General features: G+C 37.4%; 1 protein-coding gene across 4 annotated transcripts in view; it reads right to left on the reverse strand.

Moving 5' to 3' along the window:
• Positions 1–18,402, reverse strand: part of TEX9 (testis expressed 9) — a 228,930-nt gene that overhangs the window by 166,088 nt on the left and 44,440 nt on the right. For all 4 annotated transcript variants that reach the window (XM_064570437.1, XM_045900019.3, XM_064570436.1 and 1 more), the window contains one exon: positions 1,288–1,461. In XM_064570437.1, the coding sequence (XP_064426507.1) occupies positions 1,288–1,313 (26 nt within the window). In that variant the 5' untranslated portion in view covers positions 1,314–1,461. The remainder of the gene's footprint in view (positions 1–1,287; positions 1,462–18,402) is intronic.

Raw genomic sequence — 18,402 nt, forward strand, 5'->3', positions numbered from 1 at the left:
GAAAAACAGCAGCATTCACAATAATTGGAATGGAGAAGCAGACTTTCATCAAGGCAGGGCAGATTTGAGGTCCTAGAAAATGCTGGTGACAATTAAATATCTTCTTTTTGTCAGTCCACCCTACCAGATCCCATCTCTCACATCTCCAATCAAATGTACTAATGGAATGTGCTCCACATACATGACATTAACGATGGCTCCAGAGGTGGGGATGAGACCCAAGCCAGGTGTGAGAGTTTAGCCAACCATACAGTCAGAAGGAGCAGTGTCCACACAAGACTTCCCTCACTTACGATGTCAACTACAAATTTGGGGGGGGTTCCCCAAAACACCCTCAGTTTTGATACTTTGCTAGGACTCAGAATGCACTAAAACCTGCTGTATCCACAGAGTTATGGGCTATTATGGGGGTTAAAACTGGCCAAGAGAAAAGACGCATAGAGCCGAGTCCGGGAGGGGTCTGAGCTTCTTGTCCCCTCACATGGAGTCACGGAGAGTGTTAACTTCTTCTAGCCACAACATGTGAAGATATGCATGGCCAGCAAAGGAAGCTTGCCCCAATCTTTGGTGTTTAGAGTTTTTATTGGGACCCCATCACATACCACCTGTGTGGCTGACCTTTAGTCCCCAGCCCCACTTGGAGGTTAGGCTGATATCTTTATACTCCAGGCTCTCTGGAGGTAAAACTGACACCAAGTGGCCCAAAACCCCCATAATAAATCACATTTTTAGACTGATACTGCATGGGTCAAAGCCCCCAGGCAAAGATACTTCTACCAGCAGGACATTCCAGGGGACTAGAAATCACCTCCTGGTAGTTTGGGGGCAAAGGCACCTCTCTTTGGGTAAGGTTAATTCTTTTTTTTTTTTTTTCTTTTTAAGATTTTATTCATTTACCTGACAGAGAGAGACACAGCGAGAGAGGGAACACAAGCAGGGGGAGTGGGAGAGGGAGAAGCAGGCTTCCCGTGGAGCAGGGAGCTGGGTAAGGTTAATTCTTGACTACATATCAGGCAAATCAAAATTCTTTCCCAGGAATTTTCTTTTTGGAAATAGAGGAGAAGGAACTGTCTTAGGATCCCCAGCAGCAGAGCTTGAGACAAGATTCTTATGTAAGTGATTTGCTGAAGGAGTGTTCTTAGGAGAAAGTGATCAGGACGTGAGTGAAGCACAAAAGTACAGGGGAAGATACTAAGCAGAAGAAATAGTTTCAGTCGAAGTCTAGTCATAGCCAAATTCCACCAGAAACTCTTGAGCATGATTGATCGTACCTCAACATTGACATACCTTGAGAAGGTGTTTTGTACCCTCATATCAGTCAGCCATTGGCTGTAGGCCACTGAAGTGGTGGGGTATTATTTCACAGGCATTTCCGGATGATGCAGCAACTAGTGGCCCAAGACTGTTCTCCAAAATTGGATGCAGCCGCATTGGCACCAGCTCGAAGATAGATGCACTGACCTGGAAAAGGGGTAGGATGGGTGGGCCATCAATAACATTTATTACAGTCCACACCTTCCACTGCTCAGATCAGCTTGTCTGTCACAGTGAGTTCACTACACCCAGTCACAGTTTCTCTAGGATTCTGGTTGATCACAATTTCTGGGGAAAGTTACAAAAGGAGGATCAATGGGACAGATTTCTGCCCCCGGCTGCTATATGTAATCACAAGGCCAGATACTCATGATGTCCCTCCTCTACTGCTCCATTCGTAATTATTCTCCCCATTGACAAGCATTTCCACTGGTCTAGGTTTGCATGGTAGAATAAGCCAGACACCCAATGGAATTAGCACTAAGACCCTTCTCAAGCTGTGGTTGCTGTTTTTGCCTATTTATAGTTAGAATCAGGGTGGGAATACCAAGAGATGCAACAGTGCATCACCTTAATTTCTTCCTGTTCCTTTATGTATCAACAGTTCTACCTCTTCAAATGATGAAAGTCAGTTAGCCCTGCCAGTGTAGTAATTACTTTCTTTGCTTACCAGCTGCTGTAGAGGGACAAGAAGTGTAAAGTGACCAGAATGCAGCTATAGCTTTAAGTTTAGAGGTACTCTATGTTGCTTAGTGCAAAGACCCCACTACCATGGAAATTTAGACCTCTCAACGCACAGATCCCAAAGCTGCAAGGAAAAGAAGACAAATCCTCCAAATGGGTCAGGGGGAGTGATGTTGAGTGGGGATACTACTGTTTCTATACCTTAGTTCCTGAACCTATGTATTCTAAATACTGGGGACATAGCACCATATAATATTCATCACTTTAAGATGTATACACCATTCTGAAGAATAATGTCCCTTTCTCACACGAGAGTCATCTCTAAGCTACCACATCAGCAGAAGCTTTGAAAAGCCATTCCAACTGATAATGGCACAAACAAATGGAAAGATACTCCATGCTCGTAGGTTGGAAGAATTAATATTATTAAAATGTCCATATTATCCAAAGTAATCTGCAGATTCAATGAAATCCCTATCAAAACATCAACAGCATTCTTCATAGAACTAGGACAAATAATCCTAAAAGTTGTATAGAAACACAAAAGACAAAGAAATAGCCAAATAGCCAAAGAAATCTTGAGAATGAACAACAAAGCTAGAGGTATCACAATTCCAGATTTCAAGACATGCTACAAAGCTATAGTAATCAAAACAGTATTAACACATAAACCAATGGAACAGAATAGAGAGCCCAGAAATAAACTCACAATTATATAATCAATTAATCTATGACAAAGGAGATAAGAATATACAGTAGGGAAAAGAAAGTCTCTTCAATAAATGGTGCTGGGAAAACTGAACAATTACATGCAAAAGAATGAAACTGGACCACTTCCTAACACCATACATAAAAATAAACTCAAAATGGATTAAGACCTATCTCAATGTGAGACTGAAACCATAAAAATCCTAGAAGAGAACACAGGTGGTAATTTCTCTGACATGGTTGTAGTAATATTTTTCTAGATATGTCCCCTAAGGCAAGGAAAACAAAGGCAAAAATAAACTATTAGAACTCCATCCAAATAAAAAGCTTTTGCACAGCAAAGAAAAACACCAATAAAACAAAAAGTCAATCTGCTGAATGGAAGAAGGTATTTGCAAATGAAATATCCAATAAGGGGTTAATATCCAAAATATAAAGAACTCATACAACTCCACACCAAAAACCCCCCAAACAATCCAATTAAAAAATGGGCAGAGGACCTGAATGGAGATTTTTCCAAATTTTGGAAAAAATTCTCAACATTACTAATTATCAGGGAAATGCAATCAAACCCCCAATGAGATATCACCTTACACCTTTCACAATAGCTAAAATCTAAAACACAAGAAATAACAAGTGTTGGTGAGGATGTGGAGAAAAAGGAACCCTCATACAATATGGGTGGGAATGTAAATTGAAACAGCCACTATAGAAAACAGTATGAAGGTTCCTCAAAAATTAAAAATACAAATACTATATAATCCAGTAATTCCACTGTTGGGAATTGCCAAAGAAAATGAAAACACTAATTCAAAAAGATATAGGCACCCTATGTTGACTGCAGCATTATTTTTTTTTAATTTTTTAATTCTTATATTATCCCCATACATTACATCATTAGTTTTAGATGTAGTGTTCCATGATTCATTGTTTGTGCATAACACCCAGTGCTCCATGCAGAATGTGCCCTCCTCAATACCCATCATCAGGCTAACCCATCCTCCCACCCCCCTCCCCTCTAGAACCCTCACTTTGTTTTTCAGAGTCCATCGTCTCTCATGGTTCGTCTACCCCTCCGATTTCCCCCCCTTCATTCTTCCCCTCCTGCTACCTTCTTCTTCTTCTTTTTTTTTTTTCTTAACATATATTGCATTATTTGTTTCAGAGGTACAGATCTGAGATTCAACAGTCTTGCACAATTCACAGCACTTACCAGAGCACATACCCTCCCCAGTGTCTATCACCCAGTCATCCCATCCCTCCCACCCCACCCCCCACTCCAGCAACCCTCAGTTTGTTTCCTGAGATTAAGAATTCCTCATATCAGTGAGGTCATATGATACATGTCTTTCTCTGTTTGACTTATTTCGCTCAACATAATACCCTCCAGTTCCATCCATGTCGTTGCAAATGGCAAGATCTCATTTCTTTTGATGGCTGCATAATATTCCATTGTATATATATACCACATCTTTATCCATTCATCTGTCGATGGACATCTTGGCTCTTTCCACAGTTTGGCTATTGTGGACATGACTGCAGCATTATTTACAATAGCCAAGATATGGAAGCAACCTAAGTATGTCCACTGATAGATGAATGGATAAGGAAAATGTGAGATATATATCTCACACAGAATATTATACAGCCATAAAAAGGATGAGATAATGCCATTTGAGACAACATGAATGGACCTAGAGGGTGTTATGCTTAGTGAAATAAGTCTGACTGAGAAAGGTAAATACCATATTATTTCACTCACGTGTGAAATCTAAAAAAAAATTAATAAACAAAAAGCAGAGTTGGACCTATAAATACAGAGAACAAACTGATGGTTGCTAGAGGGGAGAGAGATGAGGTGATGGACAAAATGGGTGAAGGAGAGTGGGAGATACAAGCTTCCAGTTATGGAATGACTAAGTCACAGGGATAAAAGGTATCGAAATATAGTTAATGGTATTGTAATAGCATTGTATGGCAACAGATGGTAGCTACACTTGTAGTGAATATAACATAATGTATAAACTTGTCAAATCACTATGTTGTATACCTAAAACTAATGCAACATTGTGTGTTAACTATCCTCAAAAACAAACAAACAAACCCCCAGCCATTCCACTATAGTATCAGGCTGATAGCTCCTGGGTTGTGCTATATGTGGTAGAACAAGTAGATTCCATAGTCACATGCAAGTTGCCTCATCTCCTTTGCCATAAGGTGGGTCCTTTGTTCTAAGGAGATATTATGTGGGATCTCCTATCAGTAAATCAAATAATCTGTGAACCCTCAAAGAGTAGAGTTAGAGCAAACTCTGAAGAAGAAAAACACACCCATACCCAGAAGCACCACAGTAAAAATGAATCTTCGCTCTTTCAAAGGTGGACATTATCTCATGTAAGCAAGGAAACCAAAAGGTCTTCTCAATGGAGTATAAATGCTCCTCTCAATTATCCCAAGTAAAAACGAGCATTTTGGCCCTTTAGTTCCATACCATATTCTATGGTCATGGCCGAGGTCAACAATATCCCTCTTCTGCTCAGATTGCAACATCTCTGACCCAGAAGATCTTTCACATAAGTATTTAAGAAAAGTGTCCTAATCTACACCACAATCTATATAAATGAAGAATTCTAAATTTATCTAAAGCCTCTAGGTGCATTAAGTCCAGTTCCTCATTTATCAGAGGCTTCTATTCTCTTTCCACTTTAAAGTTAGTTTTACCTCTGAATGCTATTTGCTGGATAAAATGGAAGGAAAATAGGAGTTACAATCCTACCTTCTTTAGTAAACACTGCTTATCTTGCCTAAAACAGCTAAAGTGTGCCTTTTCAATTATTTTCATCCAATAATCTAAACATCTTAAAAGAAAGTAGAATACACCTGAAAATAATGTAACATTGTGTGTCAACTACACTTCAATTAAAAAAAGAAGTAGAGGGGGCACATTTCTTATTTTTTGCATTTCTTATCCATTGGAATTCCAACCTTCCAGTTTTAAAGATTCATGCCACATTATGCTGTTTGTCTTTTAATTATGTGCCATTCCGTCTGTTTTTTAAAGATCATTTCAAAATCTGAGTTTATCACAAAGTTCCTTATATAGCTAATTTTATTTCCTTATGTGCCAGTTACCTCATTTTCCCAATGAAATAATTAATGATTGAATAGTGATAATTTCATATTTGTAAGAAACTCATATTTTAAACCATATTCCTCTACAGATATTCTAGCCTTAGTACCATAATTCATTTTTCTGTATTTAAAGTAAAATAAATTTCTGACTTCGACAATCCCATTTTTTCAGGTCCAAAGCCAGAGGGACAGAAAGGACATAGTCTCCTCTCCAGAGATTCCAATCTCAGATTATCTTCAGCTCTTTGTTAGTAAGATTTAAATTCATAGTTATATTTCCCATTACTGTATTATCTACCTTATCAGAGAAGAATTTTCCCTCAGGGCTGGCATGTATCTTTAGAAATCTTTCTCTTCACTAGATTCAACAAAAAAGTCCAAACTCAAGTTATTTTAACCACTATCATTAATTTGATTTTGTTGTTGTCTTTACACTTTTTACATCATCCCCCCCCCCCCCCAATCTTGTCCTCTTTAAAATAGCATAATATTTTCTGAAAAATAGATTCTTTGTTCCAGGAGTTTGCAACACTCTCTAATTAAAGAGACAAAATAAAATTCCAACTTGATCTACAAGCTTTGGAAGTTCAGAGGTGGGACAAACTGGAAAGAGAAATGGCTTTGTAATTAAATCATGGATAAGTTGCAACCTATCCATGAATGAGATGGAATGAGGAAATGGATTTCAAGAAAACAAGAAGAACTGGAAAAACTCAAGATGTACTCAGAGGACAAGTGAACTAGTTTATCTGGAGGATTTGGAGCATGAGATGTGAGACTTAAATCTGGAATGTGAATGTGGAGGGTTTACATGCCTAACTAAGAATTAGTATCCTAAGAATTAGGATATTGTTCTAAGCAGAAGTTCTAGATGGGGTTTAGGAAGTGAATTGGTATTATCAAAATTTTATTTTAGGAAGATGTGTGATGGCATTAAGCAGAACTGTTAGGAGGACTAATACCAGTAATTTTGAAGTAATTCAAGCATAAAAGAATAAATCCTCATATTGATGGTAGCAAAAATGGAAATAATGGATATAAGGGAAACCCATTTCAAAATATGGGGCTTGTTTGGCTGTTCCTAAAACAGTTAAATATAGAATTACCATATGACCCAGCAATTCCCCGCTAGGTATATTCTCAAAAAAACTGAAAATGGGTATTCAAACAAAAACTTGTACATGCATGTTCATAGTAGCAGTATTCCTAATAATCGAAAAATGTAATCAACTCCTCAAATAATGAAAGAATAAATAAAATGTGGTATATTCATATGATGGAATATTATTTGGCAAATAAAAGGAATGAAGAAATGCTACATGCTACAACATGGATAAACCTTGTAGGCATTATAAAATAAGCCATACACAAAAGTACCAATATTGTATGATTCCATTTATTTGAAATATCCAGAATAGGCAAATCCATAGAGATAAAAAGCAAATTAATGGTTGCCAAGGACTAGGGAAAGGAGATGATGGGGATTGACTATTTAATGAGTACAGGGTTTCTTTTCATGATGATGGAAATGTTCTGGAACTAGGTAGTGATAATGGCTACATACCATTGTGAATGCCACTGAATTGTATATTTTAAATGGTCAAAATGGTAAATTTTATGTTACATGTATTTTACCACACACAAAACACACACAAAAAACAAAAAAGGACAAAAAACAAAAAACACAGGGCTTGCTAATTGATTGGAAATGTTACAGAGAAGGGGTAAGCCATGATATTATCATTTAAAGTATGGTTGATTAGGATACTGAGGTCACCATTAATTGAAATAAGAAAATTAATTAGGGAGCTTATTTAGGAAGAAACTATGTAGCAGTCACTTCCTTTTTGGCAGGGAGGTTATGGGGTCAACATTAGGTTTTCTTCCTTTTTTTTTAAGGTATCATTGACACACAATGTTACATTAGTTTCAGGTGATCAACTTAGTGATTTGACAAGTTTATACATTATGCTATGTTCACCAGAAGTAGAGCTACCCTCTGTCCCATTTTATTGCAATTACAATATGATTGACTATGTTCCTTATGCTCTGCTTTTTATTCCTGTGACTTATTCATTCCTAACTGGAGGGCTGGATCTCCCTCTCCCCTTCACCCATTTTATCCATCCCTCACTCCCTCCCCTCCATCAACCATCAGTTAATTCTCTGTATTTATAGTTCTGATTCTGATTTTTGTTTGTTTATTCACTTTTTAAGATTCCATTATGAGTGGAATCATATGGTATTTGTCTTTCTCCGTCTATTTTCCCTTAGCATAATACCCTCTAGGTCATTCATGTTGTCTCAAATGGCACCATCTCATCCTTTTTATGGCTGTGTAATATTCCATTGTGTATATACCATATTTTCCTTATCCACTTGTCTATTGATGGACACTTAGGTTACTTCCATGTCTTAGCTGTTGTAAATAATGTTGCAATAAATATAGGGGTGCATATATCTTTTCAAATTAGTGTTTTCATTTTTTCTGGGTAAATACCCAATAGTGGAATTATTGGATCATATAGTATTTCTATTTCTAATTTTTGAGGAACATCCACACTGTTTTCCACAGTGGCTATTTGAGTTTACATTCCCACCAACAGTGCATGAGGTTCCTTTTTGTCTACATCCTCACCAACAGTTGTTGTTTCTAACATTAGGTTAGAGTGACTCATTAGCAGGGGGGGTATAAAGTCCCTGCCATTTGGGTCCAACACAGGGAAAACTCTGATGGGCCAAACTTCTCCATGGGTTCCATCAAAGCTATCATTTGGGCCTGCATCACAGCTCAACTTCTCCATCTGCCAAACCCTGCTTCTTTCTCCTTTCTTCCACAGTATTGATCCCAATGGCATTTCCTAATAAGCATCCTGAACCCTGAACTCCAATCCACTGTACTTCCTAGAAAATCCAACCTGCAAGAATTGGTGCCAGGAGTGGTCTAAGAAAACAGGCAAGATGGGGATTTAGAGCTAGTTCATTCACTACCTGCTTGGTAAAGAGGATGCCATCACTGATGGTAAATGAAGCAACAACAGCCTCTGGCTGCAGGGAGCTATGCAGTTGTTCAAATTTCCACTAGTAGTGAGATGGAATGGCACAGTAGTGGAAAGTTATACTCTAGCTGGTTTTATGTATCAGACATTTGAAAACTATGGATACAGTGGTAACTACAAGGACAATGGAATTCCATAGCTAATGCCAAACTGGATTGATGCTCTAGAAAAAGGTAAAAGGCTGAGAGCAATTAATAGGCAACTGAAAGTCAAGTGGAAAACCAGGGGGCCCGTTAGCAACATATAAAGTGGCTCTCTGTAGCAAGAAGGCAGAAAAAACTTAGGATCAGGCCCAGAACTTAATTGTCAGAATAGGTACTTTCCAAAAAAGTTCAACTTTCAAACAAGACAGCTCTGCTATAGTAAGTTCTAGACTCTGTTTGAGAAAGAATTGGACCTTAACTCTTGGAGTGGGGACATTTGGGTTGATATCCCTGAAAATCTTGAACTCTTAGATTTCCCTGAGTTATGCGCCTGCATAAGTAGCCCAGACCTCCTTATTCAGAGCTACCACTTCCTCTTGCTTGAAGAAAATGCAGATTTCTACTCCCTGCAAGACAATATGCGCCCATCTTAGAATCTGTGAGGTAGGTAGTTGGGGAAAGATTTTGATGAGGGTCATAACAAAGCCCAGCTAGGGACATGTTGGGACATGAAAGAGGACAGAAAGGAGATCCAGGACCCAGATGGTATGTGCTGGAAAGAGCTGGAAGTATGCCTGAGGCTGTATTCTTGAGTACTTGATCATGGGGATTAGAACAAAAGATTAGCCCTGCGATACAGGATTTAACAAGGATCCCAAAAGAGGGAATATCTGTGAACTCTCTGTGATCTCTGTGAACTCACCAACTGGGTAACACCTAACAGCATGGAAAAAATGATGGCCCACAATAAGGGAGGTCAAAATGCCAGAATTCCTGTGACAAATGGAAAAAGAAATTGAAAGGCACAAGGAAATGAACACAAAATATCTCCCTAAATGATTATGTTCCATGTGAAGACCTGAAGGATACACAATTTAGCAAGACCATAGGGATGTGCTGGCTGAAGGAAGACAATCAGTAAAAAATTCAGTGTTAGTTCTCTTTTGTATGCTAGGTTTGACGACAAAAGAGATGGTTACAGTACCAGGCTCACTTAGGGTAACAGTGATGATAAGACCCCAAAAAGATAGAGACCACATGGTAGCACTTAATTAGATGCTAGGTAGATGCAATTATTGTAATGAGTGGCAAGTTCAGACTGGTAGCAAAGAGAACTGATCCACAGAGAGTTATGGAGATGCTTAGTAGAAAACTGCATACTGAGGACTAAAACAGATGGACAAAATTAATTGTATTACTCAACTGGTACCCTTAGAAGAAATCAAGGATGGCTAAATAGGAGGCTGAGGGTAACTTTTCCAGTAAAACTTCATGATCTTTTACTCAAATTTCAGAATAGAATACTTTTTTGGGGGCGGGGTGGGGGGGTGGTCCAGAGGATGCCAGTTTCTCAGAAGAAAGAGCTAGCTGCACAACAGCAGAACAAATCTACCGGTAAAATCATTCCCCAGTAGGACCTATGGCCATTTATGCAGATACATACATACTGGGAAAGGGGGACTATCCAAACATTTTGGGGGACTGTTGGATATTGCTTTAAAATGAATACAGTATCCTGAAGAATAGTGCCTCTTTCTCACATGGGAATTATGTCCAAAAACAGCCAGAGGTGCCAGCTGAGGGTGAGAGACATCTAGAGAAGCTGCAATTACGGAAGCTGTAGTTCATCTCATTAACATTCCTCTTCTAAGTTTTCCCCAGTAGGGTAGGCCAACCAGAATCCTAAAGGAACTTCTCTCTGAACATATTTTAAGAAGTAGATTTGAGCAATGCAGAGTGGAGAGTGGTGGCCATGAAATTGTGATATCCAGAGCCTCATTCAAAGAAGGGCTTGCTAAATACAAAGCATTCTGACATGAAGTAACAATAAAGACACTCAAATTATTCAAATTGCTTTTCCCTATCCTTTGGTTTCTCCCCTGATTACAAGAAGGATAGTATAGAGGTAATTGTCTCAGCTGGCTCTGCCTCAGCAGAAATATTAGTGGTACAGTTACAAATATGCCAAATTTGAGGTGATAGCGGAATACCCAGCACAAAATTTTTAGGAAGCATTTGCATGAAGCTTGTGAAAAATGTCAGAACTAGATAAAGATGAAGTAATTTGAACGTCAGTCATAAGCTTGGCTAAGATAAACCAGTTATTTCTCTTTCTGCATTTCAACTTACTTTCTGATACTGACTTATCCTCTGACTCTGTTCCACTGGACTGACAGGAAAATTGTCCTCAGCCATTCTGGGGTATGCTCTTCTCCTTTAGTTGTACTGTGATTTTAGGGTCGAATACAGTGCCAGGGCAAGGAGAACTTACACAGTTACCACTAGGAGTCCACTGTCCTATCTCCATGGTCCCTCCAATTTCAGAAGCTCTCTGCTGCTTTTGTGTCAATTTAGTGCCTGGGATCATTTTTAGACTGCCTATGTTCCATCTCCCTGGATGGTCCTAGAGCCATTTCTCTCTATCTACTTTCTTTCTCTCCACTATCTACCTGGTGGCACTACTTGAAAGCAGTACCCCTGTGTCTAAGCTCTGGACCCCATGAGTCTCCTTTTCATCTACTACCCTCAATCCAAGAGAATATCATTTTAGTCCGAGGTAGACCTTTGTTCTTTGATGTTTCTTCTGAGACATGCCATTTATGCCTGGAAATTTTATTCTCCCTTTCCTCTAACTTCCCCTTTTAGTTTTTCTAAGGTCTTACACTTCTGGAATGCAAAAGCCAAGGAGACTTGTGGGTTATTTCTGCTTTCCATTCTGCTGCATACCTCCTTGGAGGCAATAATCACAGAGTTAACATGCTTGAATGGGAGGTAAGGAGAAGGGAAATACAGAGATGAAAAACTCCATAGATTCACATCTCAAACTTGCTTCCAGCCACACAGATTTGCTCATGAGCTAAGTAAAGGTGAAGCCACAAAAATTAATGAGATATTTTTTATTCTGTTACATCAAAATCCATTGGTCTATCTTGCATACACACACACACACACACACACACACATTCTTCCCCCTTCTTAGGAATCTAGTAAGTTCATTCAAGAGTGACAGATGTTTAGTGCTGGATTTTTTCGGCAGGTTACATAGAGTGGAACCAAATACTATATGAATATTCAATTGTAATTTTTCTTTTAATTTTTGAGTAGCCAATAAAATTGCATGGTTTCTTTTTTTTATTTGAATATAGTTGACACATGATGTTACATTAGTTTCAGGTATACAACATAATGATTCAACAAGTTTACATATTGTGCTGTGCTCACCACAAGTATAGCTACCATCTGTCACCACACAAAGCCTTTACAATACCATTGATTATATTCTCTATGCTGTACCTTTTATTCCTTTTATTCGTTCCATAACTGGAAGCCTGTATCTCTCACTCCCCTTTATCCATTTTGTTCATTGTCCCACCTCTTTCCTCTCTGACAATCGTCAGTTTGTTCTCTGTATTTATAGGTCTGATTCTGCCTTTTATTTATTTATTCACTTGCTTTGTTTTTTAGGGAAATCATATGGTATTTGTTTTTCTCTGACTTATTTCACTTAGCATAATACCTTCTAGGTCCATCCAAATTGTTGTAAATGACAAGATCTCTTCCTTTTTTAATGGCTAAATAAATTGGTACAGCCCTTGTGGAAAACAGTATGGAGGTTCCTCAAAAAATTAAAAATGAAACACCATATGATCCAATAATTCTGCTATTGGGTATTTACCCAAAGAAAACAAAAACACTAATTCAAAAATATATATGCAACCCTATGCTGATTTCCACATTATTTACAATAGCCAAGATATGGAAGAAATTTAAGTATTCATCAGTAGATGAATGGATAAAGAAGATGTGGTATGTACATACAATGGAATATTATCTTGCACTTTAAATCACACTTCTTTTTTTTTAAAGAGATTTTATTTATTTGACAGAGAGACACAGAGAGAGAGGGAACACAAGCAGGGTGAGTGGGAGAGGGAGAAGCAGGCTTCCCGCTGAGCAGGGAGCCCGATGCGGAGCTTGATCCCAGGACCCTGGGATCATGACTTGAGCCGAAGGCAGATGCCTAACAACTGAGCCACCCAGGGGCCCCTAAATCACACTTCTGCCATTAAACCTGTCAAACTGTTTCACTCTATTATGAATTCATTTTCTTCTGAAGTCATAGAAAATAATTATCACTATTTTCATTTTGGGGGGATAATAATCATGACTTATCTTCCTCTTCAAATAACTTGAGGTTTCTGCCCATCTTTTTTTAATTGCAAAACTAGTATGTGTTCACTATAAAGAATTTGCTTGGGGACTTAAATTTTGTGGCATGGCAGGTAAGTATTTGAACTAATGCTCTTACTAAAAACACCAAAAATGCTGAATAAAATGCATATTTTAAAGTTAAGAGCACTGAAGAACTGACAAGATCAAAAGGAACTGCCAGGCCAAATCCAAAGGAAAGCTGAAACCCAGAGGGAGAAGTCACAACACCAAAGCCACTTTTGGCCTGAGAGTTTTTGTCACTCCTGAAAAACTTGAATTTGGTTTTGGTGAACTTGTAGCATAGTGGGGACAGATGTCAAACTCCAAGTGGGAGGTGGGGACACTCATCAGAATGGCTAAAATCAACAACACAAGAAACAACAGGTGTTGGTGAGGACGTAGAGAAAGGAGAACCCTTTTGCATTGTTGGTGGGAATGCAAACTGGTGCAGCCACTCTGGAAACAGTATGGAGATTCCTCAAAAAGTTAAAAATAGAACTACCCTACAATCCAGCAATCACATTACTAGGTATTTACCCAAAGAATACAAAAATACTAATTTGAAGGGATATATGCACCCTTATGTTTACAGTAGTATTATCTACAATAGCCAAATTATGGAAACAGCCCAAATGTCCATCAACTGATGAATGGATAAAGATGTGGTATATATGTGTGTGTGTGTATATATATATAGATATATATAGATATAGATATATATATATACATACAATGCAGTGTCACTCAGCCATAAAAAAAAAATGAAATCTTGCTATTTGCAACAATGTGGATAGAGCTAGAGAGTATTATAGTAAGTGAAATAGTCAGAGAAAAACAAATACTATGTGAGTTCATTAATATGTGGAATTTACAAAACAAACGATCATAGGGGTAGAAAAGAGAGAGGCAAACCAGGAAATAGACTCTTAACTATAGAGAACAAACTGATGGTTACCAGAGGGGAGGTGGGGGGGGATGGGTGAAATAGGTGATGGGGATTAAAGAGTGCACTTGCAGTGATGAGCACTGGGTGTTGTAAGTGTTGAATTACTAAACTGTACACTTGAAACTAATATTACACTGTGTTAACTAGAATTTAAATAAAAACTTAAAAGAAAAAGAAAAGAACACATAAATCTGTGCTAATTCCCACTTCCAGTGGATGACAAAGAACACTACTTTGGTGCTGAAAAGAAAAAAAAGAAGGGGTTAAACCTTCCATGAGAATTTGTGATGACCCAGTGTATCCTCCCATAGATGTATAGCCTAGATTTATATCACCTGGTGTCCAGAAAACCTCAAGCCATGAACTTGTTTTGAGATGGTCCTGGATTAGAGCCTGGCAGAAGAAACACAAATACTCCCTGAGGAAGGTACTGTGGTGGACTGAATAATGCCCCCTTCTCTCAAAACAAAAGGTGTTCATGTTCTAATCCCTAGCACCTGGGAATATGTTTACTTGGCAAAAAGGACATTGCAGATGTGATTAAATTAAGAATCTTGAGGTAGAAGATTAGCCTGGATAATCCAGGTGAGCCCAATGTAATCACAAGGATTCTTATAGAAGGAGTCAGGTGGGTCAGAGTCAGAACTAAGAGATATGATAATGGAAGCAGAGGTTGAAGTAAGGCAAAGGGCTATGAGCCAAAGAATGTAAGCAGCCTGTAGTAGCTAAAAAAAAGGCAAGGAAACAGATTCTTCCCTAGGGTGTCCAGAAGGAATACAGCCCTGCTAACACTTTGATTTTAGATTTCAGAACTGTAAGAGAATGATATGTGTTGTCTTACACCATTAAGTTTGTATTTCTTTTTTTTTTAGTTTTTATTTTATTTATTTGACAGAGGGAGACACAGCGAGAGAGGGAACACAAGCAGGGGGAGTGGGAGAGGGAGAAGCAGGCTTCCCGCTGAGCAGGGAGCCCGATGCGGGACTCAATCCCAGGACCCTGGGATCATGACCTGAGCCGAAGGCAGACACCTAACGACTGAGCCATCCAGGCGCCCCAAGTTTGTGGTTATTTATTATAGCAGCAATAGGAAATTTATACAGGTACCTTCATTATAAGTCTTAAAGAATCCCCACCAATAATTTTCAAGAACAAAATGAGGTATACACAGTCAAAATACCTAGCACAGAAAAATGCAAGATACAATGAATAAAAACTAGCAGAAACAACAGAATAAATAGATGCACAAAGTATTCAGGTATAAGAATTATCAGACGTAAATTTAAAACCCCTCTCTATGTAGTATGTTTGAAGAAATGAAAGATAACTTGAAATTTTCTGTAAATAATAGATATAAAACAGACCAAAATGACCAATTAGAAACTTCTAGAAAGAAAAAGTAAACTACATAACAACCACAGTTAAAATGTAATGGATGTGTTTATCAGCAGATTATAGCCAATTGAAGAAAGAATAAGTGAACCAAAAAATAAGTTAGAAGAAATACAGCATGTAACACAGAAAGACTTAAAACTATGAAAGGAACATTAAAAACATTGGGATAGAGTGACAAGGTCTAATACACATTTATCAGAATTCCAGAAGGAAAGGAAAGAGAGTATGAATGCAGGCAATTTTTAAAAGATCATGGCTAAGAACTTTCCAGAACTGATGAAAGACAACAATCCATGATTCAAATACAGAAAAAGAAATAAAAAGATATCATGATTAGGTACTTCATGGTGAAATGCAGAACACCAATGACAGTCTTTTTTTTTTTTTTAATTTTATTATGTTACGTTAGTCACCATACAATACATCATTAGTTTTTGATGTGGTGATCCACGATCCAATGACAGTCTTTAAGGAAGCCAGATGTAAAAGATCACCTTCAAAAGAGTAACTTTTGTACTCATGACTTATTTTTCAATAGTTCAATGAAAGCCAGAAGACAATAGAATATGTTGAACTGTTCTTAATTAAGTAATAAAGAATTAAAGAATTAATTGTCAACCTAGAATTCCATGTATCAAGAGAAGACATTTTTGAGATTGACATACTTCAGGTCATACTTCAGGCAAGAGGAAAGTAATCTCAAATGGAAGGTCTGAAACAAAGAAGGAATAAAGAACATACATAGGTAAAACTAAATGAACAATGACTTAATAAAAGAGAGACAACAACTTGTGAGAGAAAAGAAAATTGTAACATGGAATTTTAATATTCAAAGCATACAAACGGAGATGGGAAAATAAAGTTAATGTGTTCCAAGAAACTGGTATCGGGCTGGAGGAGAGTAAAGGTATTGATTACATTTTGATAAGTTAGGTATGAATTTTAAAGATTCTAGTGTCACCATTAAAAGAAGAGAAGTCTAGGGCGCCTGGGTGGCTCAGTTGGTTAAGCAACTGCCTTCGGCTCAGGTCATGATCCTGGAGTCCTGGGATCGAGTCTCGCATCGGGCTCCCTGCTCGGCAGGGAGTCTGCTTCTCCCTCTGACCCTCCTCCCTCTCATGCTCTCTGTCTCTCATTCTCTCTCTCTCAAATAAATAAATAAATAAATCTAAAAAAAAAAAAAAAAAAAAAGAAGAGAAGTCTAATGTGTAATTTCCACTCTGGAAAAGGCATAATATGAAAAGATTAAGCAGTTCAAAAGAAGTCAAGAAAGGAGAGAAAAAGAAACAGAAAAGGTGAGACAAGTAGAAATCACAGGATGAGATGATAGATTTACAACCAAATATATCAGGAATTGACATAAATTCGAGCTGGGTAAAATAACACAATATAACTATATATGATGTTTACAAGAAACACATCTAAAACATTAAGATTTAAATAAAAGCGTGGGAAAAGAGATACCATTGCAAATACTAAACTCCTCCCAAAAAGCTAGTGTAGCTGTTGCCATATTGATATCAAACAAATAAACCCAAATACAGAAAGCATTACTAGATTTAAAGGTAATTTCATAATGAAAAGGTGTAGTTGGACAGGAAGATATAAGTATTTTAAATTTGTATAATCCTAATAATATAGTCTCAAAATGTTTAAATCAAATTTTTTCCAAATTCACATACTGAGACATTTCTAATGCACCTCTCTCAACAATTTATAAAATAAGCAGACAAAAATAAATATAAATATATATGATTGGAATAAAATTAATGAAATTGATCTAAAGAATTACTATAAAATACACACTTTGTATGAAGCACACATGAAACATTATAAAATATTGGGCTGTAAAAAAAATTGGGCTATAGAGCAAGTCTCAATGACTCTAACATGATTGAAATTATATAGAGAATTTTTTTAGTTAATAGATTTCTTTTAGCAGTTTTAGGTTTACAGAAAACTGAGGTAGAAAGTACAGAGACTTCCCATATAACCCCTCAATCTTCTCTCTCCCCACCTGGTTTCTGCTATTATTAACATTTAAAAAAATTTTTTTAGTTAACACATCCATCACTTCACACAGTTGCCTTTTGGTATGTGTATGTGTGTGTGGTGAGAACATTTAAGATCTACCCTCTTAGCGACTTCCAAAATACAACACAGAATTGTGTGTGTGTGTGTGTGTATGTGTTTATAACAACACAGTATTTTGAACTGTAGTTATCATGCTGTATATTAGATCCCCAAAACTTACTCATCTTATAACTTAAAGTCTGTTTGACTAACATTTCCCCTTTCTCCCTATCTCTCAGCCCCTGGTAACCACCAATCCACTCTATTTCTGTGAGTTCACATTTTTAGATTCCACATCTAAGTGACAACATACAGCATTTGTCATTCTCTGATTTATTTCACTTAACATAATGCCCATGTTGTTGCAAATGGCAGGATTTCCTACTTTTTTATGGCTGAATAATAATAATATATAAACATATATCCATCTATATCTATCTGTTTGTCATTTATCATATATTCTTTATCCATTTATTCATTGATACACACTTAGGTTGTTTCCATGTTTTGGCTATTGTGAATAATGCTCTGCTGAACATAGGAGTGAAGATATCTGTGAGACAGTGATTTCATTTCCTTGGGATATACACCCAAAAGCTAGATTGCTAAATTTTATGGTACTTCTATTTTTAATTTTTTGAGGAATCTCCATATTATTTTCCATAATGGCTGTACCAATTTACATTCCCACCAACAGTGCAAAAAGTTTCCCTTTCTTCCATATCTTTGCCCACAC

Source organism: Mirounga angustirostris, unplaced genomic scaffold (assembly GCF_029215605.1).
Source record: "Mirounga angustirostris isolate CCGP_5_RB_7025 unplaced genomic scaffold, mMirAng1.0.hap1 SCAF_9, whole genome shotgun sequence".
Classification (NCBI taxonomy): domain Eukaryota; kingdom Metazoa; phylum Chordata; class Mammalia; order Carnivora; family Phocidae; genus Mirounga; species Mirounga angustirostris.